The sequence below is a fragment of the Plutella xylostella genome, chromosome 16, assembly GCF_932276165.1.
Source record: "Plutella xylostella chromosome 16, ilPluXylo3.1, whole genome shotgun sequence".
Classification (NCBI taxonomy): Eukaryota; Metazoa; Arthropoda; class Insecta; order Lepidoptera; family Plutellidae; genus Plutella; species Plutella xylostella.
In genome coordinates, this window is record NC_063996.1 from 597478 (window position 1) to 610598 (window position 13121).

The 13121-nt window shown below is 37.4% G+C and overlaps 1 protein-coding gene across 1 annotated transcript; it reads left to right on the forward strand.

The window, feature by feature from the left end:
• Positions 1-1211: 1211 nt before the first annotated feature.
• LOC105393936 lies at positions 1212-7131 on the forward strand. Its single transcript, XM_048626404.1, has 7 exons — positions 1212-1398; positions 1880-2018; positions 3292-3376; positions 3775-3872; positions 5039-5129; positions 5739-5816; positions 6927-7131. The coding sequence occupies exons 1-7, from the start codon at positions 1382-1384 to the stop codon at positions 7019-7021; spliced, it is 603 nt and encodes a 200-aa protein (XP_048482361.1). The 5' UTR covers positions 1212-1381; the 3' UTR covers positions 7022-7131.
• The last annotated feature ends 5990 nt before the right edge of the window (positions 7132-13121 follow it).

A 13121-nucleotide genomic window follows, 5' to 3' on the forward strand; every position in this document is an offset into this window, starting at 1 on the left:
ATAAACATTGTGTTTAAATTTTAAAAACATGTATTAAAAAATCGTTATAAAACAAATTTCTTAAGAATTACGAGTTCAGTCATACCCTTTTCGGTCTACTATACTTTACCAATTATGCAACACCCTGTATAGGTGTGCTTTCACAGCATAACCGTCGTAATGAGGCATAGAGCTGCCGTCTCGCTGAGCACATTTGGCTAATCGCTGGGCCAATGAGCGGTGAACACGTCACGAAGATATTCTCCGTTCACTGTACTTTAGCCCCTAGAAGATTGAATGAGAATATGAATAATTACTCTTTATTAAAATTCTCCATTGAATGGCATGTACATTTGTAGCTAGTATTTTTATTCATTCACTTACAGGCTGTCAAAACATAATATTTTATTAAGGTTTATAGATTCACTGTTATGTACTGTTTTGTATATGACTACACTATCCTCTGATATGAACATCATCATCAAGATTTATAATATTTTGGTATGATATTTCAGCAATTGGGTTGTAAATTTCTTCTTCACTTCCCTTTAATAACTAACAAACTGATGTCGTAAATAACCAAGGCGAGCCAGTAAATATACGACAAGCTTTTACCTATGTGATAATCAACGAGCAGGTGACAAATGTCTCGAGGACACGCTACAGTGAGCGGCCCGCAGCTAGTCGTCACGTCGCGCGGTACGTGACTTGCAAGGATTTCGGATGCTTCTGCTGATCTGCACCGAGCCAAACACCCTGTATACATGTTTAGAGAACAGCTGAGCCGCTACATTCTGTGCGTGGTGGATTTTACTGTTTAACTACGGGGTTTAAAAGGGTGCTATGTGTTTGCCACTGTATATGACTTTTAGCTACAGTGTATTTTTTTACATCCTAGGTATGATGAGTTTTACAGACAGTCAACACTCAAATGAGAGGACGAGGTCTTATAAATTACGCCACCAATTCATGCACTATTTTCGTTTATCGACCTCTGTCAGTTCTCGCTTATTATAGTGGTGACTGTACTGTCAAAATAATGTTTGCAAAATATTAATTCTACAAATCTTCTACAAATAGAATAGAAAATGAGATTGTGAAATTCTACAGGCTCGATAGGTCTCGATTATAATCAATGGCTCAAAGTCGATTAAATTTTATAATAAAACGTAGTGTTCTTTTCTCTATGTTTAAAAACTAATTTTCTCTATGCCCAGTGCAGTGCTATCATAAAATGCCTGTCATAATTGATCATAATAAATAATGATGCAAAACCTTTGCAAAACGAAGTAGTTATAACTAAGTTATTATAACAACGTAAATATAATAGAAGCAAGAAAATATAGAAATTGAAACAAATATAATTACGTCTATAACTTATCATATAAAATATCGAACGGCAATGACTGATGAATACAGGTAAATTCATTTTATAAAACTTGATAAGAGTGTTTAGTTGTGGTTTTATATATATTATACTTACAAATCTCATCGGGGTTTGGGGTTGGGGTTAGGCAAAAGATTTAAGCTTATTTCACACATACTATATTAAACACAATGATGTCACCGCAAATAATCCTTTAATCCCAATATTCCCACGGACAGTACATAGGTAGGTACTTGGCCGTAACTTTTTTACTAAAGTGTATAGCTGGGGTGTTACCACCGTCAAAGATTAGCAATGAACAATTCTGCTAATGAATCGTACGTCGCTTGTATGGATTCGACTGATGTTGCCAGGCGAGTGACGCTGCTTATGGATTTTTTATTGCTAATAATGTCGGTCATTCTTCAGTAGCTGGTTCGGTCAAGTGCAAAGAAACCTGACCCCCCTCTCATACTAACAATGCTTCTGAGGGGGGTCAGGTTTATCTGCCCCTTACTGTATTTTTCGTTCCAGCTCCAAGCGGCGCACCCCGTCGCTGAGCAGCGCGGCGTCTCCGCTTCACTTCGCGCTGCACCGGCCCGGCTGCCAGCTGGAGAGCTGCTGCGGGGTCTGCAACCTGTTCCCAGGAGTCATCCTTATTGCATTCTCTCAGGTAACATGGACAGGAAGTTATCAAGGCCTGCTGTGTTTATGAACAAATTTTTCTTGCGAACTTCTTTTTATCTAGGGTGTCAGCTTACTTATATTGATTCAGCCGTTTCGCCGTGAAAGTGCATGTAACCAACATCCCTCAATTCATACCCAAACTTTCACGTTTATTATTAGTAGAATGGTAAGAAAGCATTTGGAAAAAAATGGCTTGGTGGTCCAGTAGTAGATGAATTTCAGACTGATGACGAAGATAATATGTTTGCCGAGTGTCGAAACGCGTCCTTGAGCAATATACGAATAGCAGCCGAGCATTCACCCTTCGCAACACTGCCTGACTATACCATTTTCCAGAACCAATGATATGGGGGACGTTTTCATGACGTTTTGAGTTTGGCAGTTTTAGAGATGTCCGAGAGTAATATTCTATCGACTTGTACCTATCGATATTTGTACGGGTCAATTTGTATGTGTCAGATTAAACACCGACATTGATGATCAGTTCATCTTGCAAACAATCTATCCGAGCCAAATAGTCACAGTCTTGTAATATAATTATTTTTGTTCTATCAACCAAACTCAAATGAATTACAAACTCACGACATTCCGAGTTTAAAACAGCCTTTCTCGCCATTTTGACAAAAATAACAAACAAAATGAAAAAAAACAGACCGAAATTTTGCAACAACAATAGGATAATAAAACCATAAATTAAACTTTACTCAAATTATACGAAGGATATCGATGAACTACATGAAGGTAGATTATTAATAAAATATATTAAAATTGTTATTATTCTGAGAGGCAGCATGAGAGAGATATGCACTCTGATTAAAAACATCATAGTTTGTTTTAAAGCTGTTGAGTTACTACCTATAATGCAATGTTAAAAAATCTAATATTTTATCGATTTCAGAACGTCGACTTTGATGTGTCCCGTCTCTAGTACGTTCCATTTTACCAAAGTGTGTACTCAATAAATATATATTATCTGTGGTCGTTGTCAATAAAATGACAGATTTTGCAATAGTATTCATGCGTTAAATGGAAAATTTTAAAGTGTCACCCATATCATTGGTTCTGGAAAATGGTATAATCCTCTTACCACACGGTGCCCGGATGCACGAATAAAGATCGTCATTATGAAACAAACAAACAGACTGACTTTTCACAGGAATCACTCAAAAGCTGACCATGTATATAACCTATGGGGGATATGGATCCCCCATAGGTTATTTGCGTCAGTGGGTTCTCCACCTTTGTACCCTACTCCTCAGGTGCTGGTTGGAGCCATTCTCCTGACGCTGGTGCTGACGCACGGGGAGCAGTACGACGAGCTGCACAACACGCAGCAGACTCAGCGTAAGTTTTTTTCGTCTTCCTCATATCAATACCTGTTGTATTTTTTGTCCTCCAAAGAAGATTTTTTTTACGGCTTCTTTTCAGGGTACAGTGGAGATATAAGTACAAAAGTATTTTAGTTTAGACCGAGTACCTTATATAAGCTTTCAATTGGTATTTTCCTTTTAAAGATAATAAGCGTCCATCTATCGATATCGTACACTGCACCACACGGATTTTCATTTTATAAATAAACGGCATCTTAAATGCCGATGAAGTGAAAGCACTTGTGTGAATTTCTATTCAAAGAATGCGATTCTTCCGTTGAGTACGATGCCGATAGGTTTGCGCTTACCTTTAGATTAAGTCGTCAGCAGTAAACGACTAAGTTCTGATGATGATGATTATGTATCCCCCAGTGATGAGTGCGGCGACGGGCGTGGTGCTGAGCGGGGTGACGGGTGCGGGCTTCCTGCTGCTCGCCGTGGCACTCACAGAGAACTGCAGGGCCATGGTGGTGAGTATATAGAGATTAAGTACTTATCTAGAGATGATACACTCACGAAAGTCACGAGCATTAAATAAAATAATGTTCCACGTACAAAGTGCCGACCCCGGCCACTTACTAAATAACGCCTATGTTTTAAACACGAATTTAGAATTTTATCAAAATATTTACGTTTGTAGTTGTTAGTATTCTAACGCACTCTTCAATATTGTAGACGGCGTGTTTAAGCTAGTTTTTTCCGTTTAGAAGTAATTTGTTGTTGTTACTGGAAATTTTAAATTGCTCGTGAGTGTATTATGAGAAAAAAAACTACTTCCCATTGTAAAATGTCTCGTGATCAACAAAGCTTCTATGGAGAAGCTTATCGCAAGTTTTGTAAAGACGTAGAACAGAAGTTGTTCAGATTGCCCCCCTGAGTTACCATTTTTGGCTTACTATACTTGGCCTGTTTTTAACACCCTGTATAGTGTATCTGAATAAGCGTCAGTTAAGTTAGTTTCAGATTTCGGTATGGAAATGATTTCAATGGATTCATTTGTATAATTTAGATTTCAGTGCTCCTGATAAAACAATATTTATTTGCGCAAATGTGCAACTAATTATGAATGCGCAATAAAACAAATAGCTAGTTGATTGGAATAAAGCACCATTTCACACATGCACTCAAATAACACTCTGTGTGTTTAATTAATATTGTACTATCGGCTCTAAATTTATATGCCTGTGAAATTATAGTGTGTGCATATTCAATTTGTACTGTATTTTATTGTTCAGAATGCAACGATACTTAAAACGTACTAGATGGACTGTCAGAAACGTCTCGACAAAATAACACACTGAGCTCCTATTTTGAATTAGTTCCGTTAGAAGATTTGAGACTTTATTCAGCGGTACGGTTGTTATTAATTTGAATTTAAAACGGTTGGACAGTAAACAAACGCAGACAGTTTTTTATTTTGTTCTTGTATGTGACACACCATCTTGTTCGTATATAGTTAATCTAAAGCCTTGTATCCACTTGAGCATGCTCGGGCGAATGAGCGGCTCATTTGATATTTATATAGAAGATAATTATAAAGCTCAGCCGTCTCCACTTGAGCGGCTCGGTCAAACGAGCCGTTCATTTGCCTGAGTATGCTTAAGTGGATACAAGGCTTAACAGCTACTCCCTGCAGGTGTACCTGCTGGTGGCGTCCATGGTGTGGCTCGGCATCGTGTCGCTGGCCACGTTCAAGATCACCACGTCCTGCGTCAAGTTCGGACAAGGTGAGCTATTTGCACAAGCAACGTTAGTAACACAAATATGTCAAATAAAATTTAATATGTGTATAAATTGTCGGCAATTTATAACTGTACTAGCTGTTCCCGCGCGCTTCGCTTCGCCTTAAAAAGATTTCCCGTGGGAATTCCGGGATAAAAAGTAGCCTATGTTCTTTCCCAGGGTCTAGACCGTATGTGTACCAAATTTCATTCAAATCCGTTCAGTAGTTTTGGCGTGAAAGAGTAACAGACAGACAGACAGACAGACACAGTTACTTTCGCATTTATAATATTAGTTAGGACAAAATTTAATATGTGTATAAATTTATAACTGTATGTAAAATTACAGTGTGTAAGTACTTATTTAGGGTTAGATATTTACATATTAAAATCAATATACATATAATGCAAAGCAGGATTTAACAAAATTTAATATTTTGTCCTTTATCTCAGTTAGGATTTAATTTACGAACGGAGAGTAATTTGTAAAAATTGACGTTCATCAGAAAATTTTATATTTGTACGATGAATAAAAATTTTTGACTTTGACTTTGACTTTACTTGCCTGTAACCAGTCTCATACTTCTCCTTATAAATTTTGCTATGAATTTTCAGCTCCAAAAGTGAAGGATGACATGCACAGTATGATCAACCTGGCGTGCGTCAGCGGGCTGTTCACGTTCCTTGGCGCGGGTGAATACACATTGTATATATATGTATCACAACGGCTTTAGATTAATACTCACAAACTTTCACTTTTTAGTCCCTGTCCTGTCCGAAACATCGAAGTTCAAAAGTTGAAACTTAAAATATTTCCCTATTTTATAATAATGTATTCAAAACAGACACAAAAGTATAAATTTTCAGTAGTATGATTTTAATAACAATGTTTTAAAGTTTTCGTTTATTTAAACAGTCCAAGTAAGTAATAAATAACTTTGAAATAAGTTTTAACTTTAGTGTCAAGTAATATTTTACCAGGAAATATCAAGTTAGTCGAAACTTTCAAATAAATCAGAACAAAACATTTTGTTCACAAAGATTCCGTTTTATTTTTAGAATCTCATTACGTATTGTTTAAAAATACAGTCAACTTACAATTAAAAAGAATAACAACAGCGATCTTTTTTCAAACAATTAAAATTAACGAGACATGAGTTTGGCTGCAAAATATCCATTACCTTTGCCATAATGAATAGAAAATTCCACGCTGCTACGAGATTTCGTAGCCACAGGTCGCTACGAGCGCTACGCCGTAGCCCGTAGGCCAAAGCCTCCATTACTAAGTTCGTTTAGAAGCAATGCTCTGGCCGGGAATCGAACTTGCAACGTTTGACATCATAGAGCGGTGGTAGCTCAGTCGGGTAAGCGCCCGCTTCTCACGCAAGAGATGCGGGTTCGAATCCCGGTGCTGACATGAGTGAGTGAGTGAGTGACATCAATGAGTTATTTTAACTTAAATACAATGTATACCATCGCTCTTACGGTGAAGGAAAACATCGTGAGGAAACCTGCATATCTAGATTTAGCACATCTAGATATGTGAACCCACCAACCCGCAGTGGACCAGCGTGGTGGGAAATGGTCCAAGCTTAGGAAAGCAGTTTAGACCCTGGGGATATGCACAAAGGTTCCACTCGAGAGAGCCAGGTGCAGGTACTTACACCCCCACAGAGAATAGAATAGACATCATAGCCATCCATAACCACATCGGTACCTAGTAAATTGGACCAGGTAGTCAGAGGGTAGCTATGTCTCCTTAATAACCGTATATTTACTCATACATTTTGTTATTGTTTTCAGTGGTGTACTTGTTTTCATTCGTCGTGGTGTTCAGTTTCTACCACTTCAGGTACGTGCGACGAGCCATACTTCTCCATGAGGCCGAGTGTACTTAGTCAATTATAGAACTTACATTTGGTTGAAGATGTCCATTTAATTTTAGATTGTATTTATTTATAGATTGTGTTTTGATTTTAATGAATAATAAAGTTATAGTTATTATGATTATTGTTTTCTAACTTTTATTTATCTCTCCGTAGTACTCGTATCAAGTGAGTAAGTATACCTACCTCACAAATAAAAATCGTTGTAAAGTTGGCCAAGACCGTAGAAGTTTACAAATAACAATCAAATATGTATTACTATCCCATAGGACCTCCAAGTTGGTTCCACTGTGCCGCACTCAGAGACATAAATTACTGGAGAAGTTTCACTTCGGACGCAGAGTTGGACCCTCAAGGAGATGCATTGTAATTTACATTCGCCTTTGCCTGTTGCAATATAGCCTATTGGCCATTATTTTCTCAATTCCAGCCTATACCACGAAGTTTAAATTAGGATCGATCTTACAGTATAGTAAGTACCTACTGAATAATTTCTGCATATAGGCTATTTGTAGGATTATGTATAATTTAATTACTTACTTAATAATTAATTATATTTAATGCATTTTTTTGTTTAAAATAGCGCTTCGCTTCACATCAATGTAAAGAACAGGATAATTAAATTTGATTGACTTGGCCTAATTTATCGAAAACAGTTTCCCCCAAAAGCCAAAAGTCAAAATTCACGTAGAGGTATAGCGATGACGCTTGCAAGCCTCTTGTACAGTACACTGACCGTTCTATGAATTTGGGGGTTTTGCTGCGTCTCCAGTCACCAAAAAGTTTAAGGCTTGGTGTACTGTATTTTATTTAAACATTTTATTTATCTCAACTCAAGAACGTAGAAAGGAAAAAAAAACTAATAAAACTCATCAGGCGCGTACCAATATCGATCAATATTGTTCAATGTCAATTTACGGAGTTTCACAGAAGAATACTTTATATTTAGAATTGATCCAGCAGCTTGTTAACACGTAACAGAAACCACGCCATCCGTCTCCATTCATCAGCCTCGAGGGTTACTCTATACTGACGAAAAACTAACGAACCAGAGCTGCTATTTTGTATGTATGTATTTAAGTATTTATTAATAAAATAAGTAGGTATTAATTTCTTTCTCTTTAGTGTTTATATTTTTGTACAACTTCCTCATTTATATTCAAAATTGTCTCTCTTAGCTCGTAGGGTTGCCTGGAAGAGCTTTTAGCGATGAGGCCGCCCTTATTGTATTATAGATTTTAAGTCTTAAATGTTATTTAGTGTTTTATGTACAATAAAGTAAAGTTATACTACTTCTTCTACTGCTGTGCAATCGGCATGTTTAATACAACGAGATAGAGTCGTGGCTCGCGTTGCAACGCTTTGTAACTTTGTATTTCCTCATGTAGAGTAACCCCTGAGTCGTGTAGTTTTTACCGAGGCGAGAAAATATATCTAATTTCTCTTCTGAAATGATAAAAGTTTTAACAAGCCTTTTGGTAGGTACAGTCGGGGGTAGAGACACCTGACCCCTCTTAAATTCACAATGATCTCTGAAGTCCCAAGTGAAGACAGCAGATATATTAGTGTCCTTGTTGCATAATACACTCACGATCAATGAAACTGTTCCACTAATAATACAGCCAAATTACTCTAAGAAATGGCTATGTTAATGACGCCATCTGCAATATTGAAGTACATTTAAGCGTCAATTCACACGTACCACAACCACACCACGTCGCAGCGACAAAATGTGGTCAAGCTGTGGTTACGTGTGAATTGTGTGACAGCGGCTTTTTGCAGTTGCGTTGTGGCAGCGACAAAATATCGATGTGGTTGCGTTGTCGCTGTCATTGCGATGTGGTAACCACGTCGTCGTGTGCATTTAATATGGAAAACAGGTTGCCGCGGTGCCGCCGCCGCGTGGCGGCGTTGCCGTTGCGATGTGGTTGCGTTGTGGTTGCGATGTGGTTGCGATGTGGTTGCGATGTGGTCGTATTACACAGGTGGTCGATAACAACGGCAAAATGTGGCACGTGTGAATTGAATTATTCATTGTCAATACAAAATATACGCCCGACCACACCGCGTGGTTGTGGTGTGGTTGTGGCTGTGGTGTGGTTGTGGTACGTCTGAATTGACCCTAACAGCGCATTCTGATCCCGTAATGTATGGTCAGCTGCATAAGTAGCTATACACTTCTGTACCTTGTCAAACTGATGAACCGTCAATGCTTCAATGAATAGATAGGCAGTTTGTTAGATGGACAAGGTACAAAAGTATATATGTAGCTACTTATGCAGCTGACTGTACGTCTACTACTAAACAGTGTGTGAATTAGGCTTTAGAGAGGTCTCTTTTTAGAGGGGTCAAATATATGCTTGGAAAACACTAGTCGCGCAACATATAAATTGTAGACATTTAAAGTAGAGTTTAAATATAATACGAATAAATCTGGCTTAACGTTGTAGTATAAAATAAGAGGTATTTAGACAATGCGGCGGCCTCTTTCTAATGGCCTTAGGATTTAATTGTTGAAACGCTAGTGCAAATGAAAAAAAAAAACAAGTACCTAAGTACCTATATCTGAATCATGGCCTCAAGCTGAGCTACAACTTCGTCATTTATTAAAAAAATCTACCGATGGTGGTAGGTATTGTCCCTTGGAATGAAAACTACTCATATTTATCTTCCTTTCGCACCTGTAACGGACGCAAGACACAGAAAATATCTGCCCCGGTCGTGGATCGAACCTGGGTCCTTCAACGCAAGAATCAACGCTCTATCCAACTAGACTACTGGGTCGTCCCTTCCTTTATAATGCAGAGTGGCACCCGCTTCAGCAGTTCCGCAGGTCACTCTCTAAGGCCCTGTTTCATAATGTCTGGTTATTGGCTACCTGCTTAGGGTTTCGTTCCCGTGTTATATGTGAAATATGGCATTCCCGAAACCGGGAAAAAAATATCATTCCCGGGAATTCCCGGGTATTATTTTTCATCGATTCTATGCTATATTTTCATCTTTATTTATCTGTTTCTCCTAACTAAAACCAAAAAAATATCGGCTTTTACATATGTGACCAAAGAGTATGTAAAAGCTAACGGTAGTGTGACGCCTGTCATATTTTTTACCCGACTGCCGAAGGAGGAGGGTAATGTTTTTCGATTGTATGTATGTTTGTCTGTTTCTTTGTTCCCTCCTGTAGCCTAAACGGCTTGATAGATTTTGATGTATGAGATATCGTTAGAAGCGTATTGATGGCGTTACATTAAAATATACATAGCGCCCTCTAGAGGACATAACGTGATGATCGAAAAAAATATATTTTTGCAACTATGCCGTGTGGGGTATCAAATGAAAGGGCTTTATTTGTACTTACATTACAAAAATATGCATATTGTAGGTATTTAAATAACAACACCAAAATTATTGAACTAAAAAATGTTCATGAACTAAAACCCGACTACTGACGTAAAATTTCATAAAATAAAAACAACTACTTAAAAAGTTACAAATAAAAATATATAATTATAAACAAACAAAAAACCCGACTGCACACTAAAAAGGTGAAAACAAGTCCCAATGTTAATGGAAAGTATCGCAGGCGGGGACTCCGGGGACCAACTTGACCGCCACACAAAGCCGTTTTCTAAGTAACATTCAGCTAAATGGTGAAACCTCTGGTGGTCCTCGCCCACGATACTTTCCATTAACATTGGGACTTGTTTTCACCTTTTTAGCGTGCAGTCGGGTTTTTGTTTATAATTATATATTTTTTATGTCCCGATTTTGTGTCCGCGTTTATTTTTATAAAATTACTAACGCAGAGAACTAAAATAAGAAGTAGGTTGAGCGATAAATCGCTGAATGAATTAATTTTTCTAAAACATTGCCTCAAGTGCAATTAATTTTGAATAATATTATTTTCAAACTGTTAATAATCATAATACCTTTGGTTTAATTTACAATTAAGAAAAACAAATGATTTTGCATGTAAAACAAATCATTATAATTTTGGTTGTTAATTTATCTGACTGTTGCTTTTTTCTACCTATACGAGTAATAAAAGTAAGAGTTATAAAATTATATTTGATTTAATTGTTAGTGTTTTAATACCCGAAAATAGCAAAAACTAGCATTTAAAATAAATTCCCGTTTCCCGGGAATTCCCGGGAAATCTTGAAAAAAATTCCCGTTTCCCGGGGACAGAAAAAGGTCGGGAAAAACGAAACCCTATACCTGCTAGATAAAATACATGCTGTCACTGTCAAAAAAATAATAACAGAGAGTGACAGCATGTATTTTATCTCACAGGTAGCCACTAACCAGACATTTTAAAACAGGGCCTAAATCTACGATGAACGAACAATAATGTCACGCAATCGGCACGCTTAATACAATGAGATAGAGACGAAGTTAGCGCAGCGCTTCGAAATTTCGGAAAATCAAAACTGCAGCGCTAACCACGACTCTATCTCGTTGTATTAAGTGTACCGATTCAATGACAATTCTCGCCCGTTCGTTGGTCAAGTTACAGTAAAACTATAAAGTCCTGAAAATGGAAGTGGATCCTAACGAATCGTTAAAGAAGGTATTTAATCGATCTATTATATTTATTTAACCTCAAATGTATAAAATACATTATAAATTGATATATTTTTATATATAGATTTGTAAATGTAAGTAAATAATTAACAATGATTTAAAAGTCTTTGCAAAATCGCACTCTATACTGTCATGATCATAGAACAACGCGGACTCGGGTGTACCCATGACTTTATAGTTGGACTGTAGAGTGGAGGACCCCCAGGTTCCAGTGTAGATGGATATCGTTAAAAATGAATGCCGGTTCGGTTTGTTCGTCGGTACAGATGCAAATTGAGTACTAAGCCGATTTTAATTATTGAGCATGCCATAGAGACTTTTCGGGACTGATGCTGACTTGAAACTGAAATTGTACAAATGAAATGGAATAAATAATACACTTGGTGAATATCTCTCCCACAAACTCATTGCAAAGGTTTTATTATAGGAACATTTTTTTTATCACAAAATTTTCAGTAATCCTCTTTGAAGGAAGAGTATTATTTAGCGACTTTCTTGGTTTGTCGTCGACACGATAAGAAGAAGAAGAAGAAGTTTAGATTATATAGATAACTTTGTATATAAAGAGTTCGTAATCGAAAAATCTTCCCCTTGTACTTAATGCAAAAAAACTGAAAAACCTGGCCACTTTACTCGTCCTCACCACCACTTTTTAACATTACCAAGGTTATTTATCTAAACCTTGATCCATCTGTCGAATAGGCTTACCGAATAAATCTTTTCCGCCTCTCCACTATGCCTGTCGATAGTTAAACTAATGGTCTTATCGAGATGGCCAATCAATTGTTTGCCGAGAGAGTTGCGAGCCAAATAACCTCATTGCAACTAATCCCGCTGATTAGATCCTGTCGGGTCACTCTATATTAACGAACGAGAGCTGTTGTGCAATCGGCTCGTTTAATACAACGGGATAGAGTTGTGGCTCGCGCAGAAGCGCTCTGAAGTTAAGTTTTTCGTAGGTAGATTGACCCTCCAGCTCTGATTTGGCGGGAAAAATTGGGCCGCTATCTTGTTTTCACTCGAGTGCTGCGAAACAAAAAGTAGGGTTATTTTGTTGTGTTGGTTATGTAGGTACGGTAATACTTTGATAGTTTGGTATTTGTGGTAGTGGCTTAGGAAATTAAATTTCTAATGGATTCCATGCAAGCCAAACTGCTAAACATGCTAGGAACTCATATGTATTATTTAAAAACCAAAAAGTTACTGACATATAATATAATTAAACAAAAACTAAGTCGCTAGTCGTGTGGATAGACTTTAGCTGGTATGGTAGATCCATGGATTAAATTAATAAATAAACCTTTGATTCAATAGGAGAGTTCCTTCCTACCTATGTACTTATTTTATTAACGGAAACACGACAGGATAGTCTCCGCAATTGTATAACCCGTTACGTTGCAAAGTCAGGGATTTCGAACTTTGCAATGCAACGAGTTTTCGGATCAAAAATGTTTTGTAAAAATCAGGACTATGATATGGTCTACATATTATAATACGCGGGACATAGTCTGGGTCTCACATTAGCTGT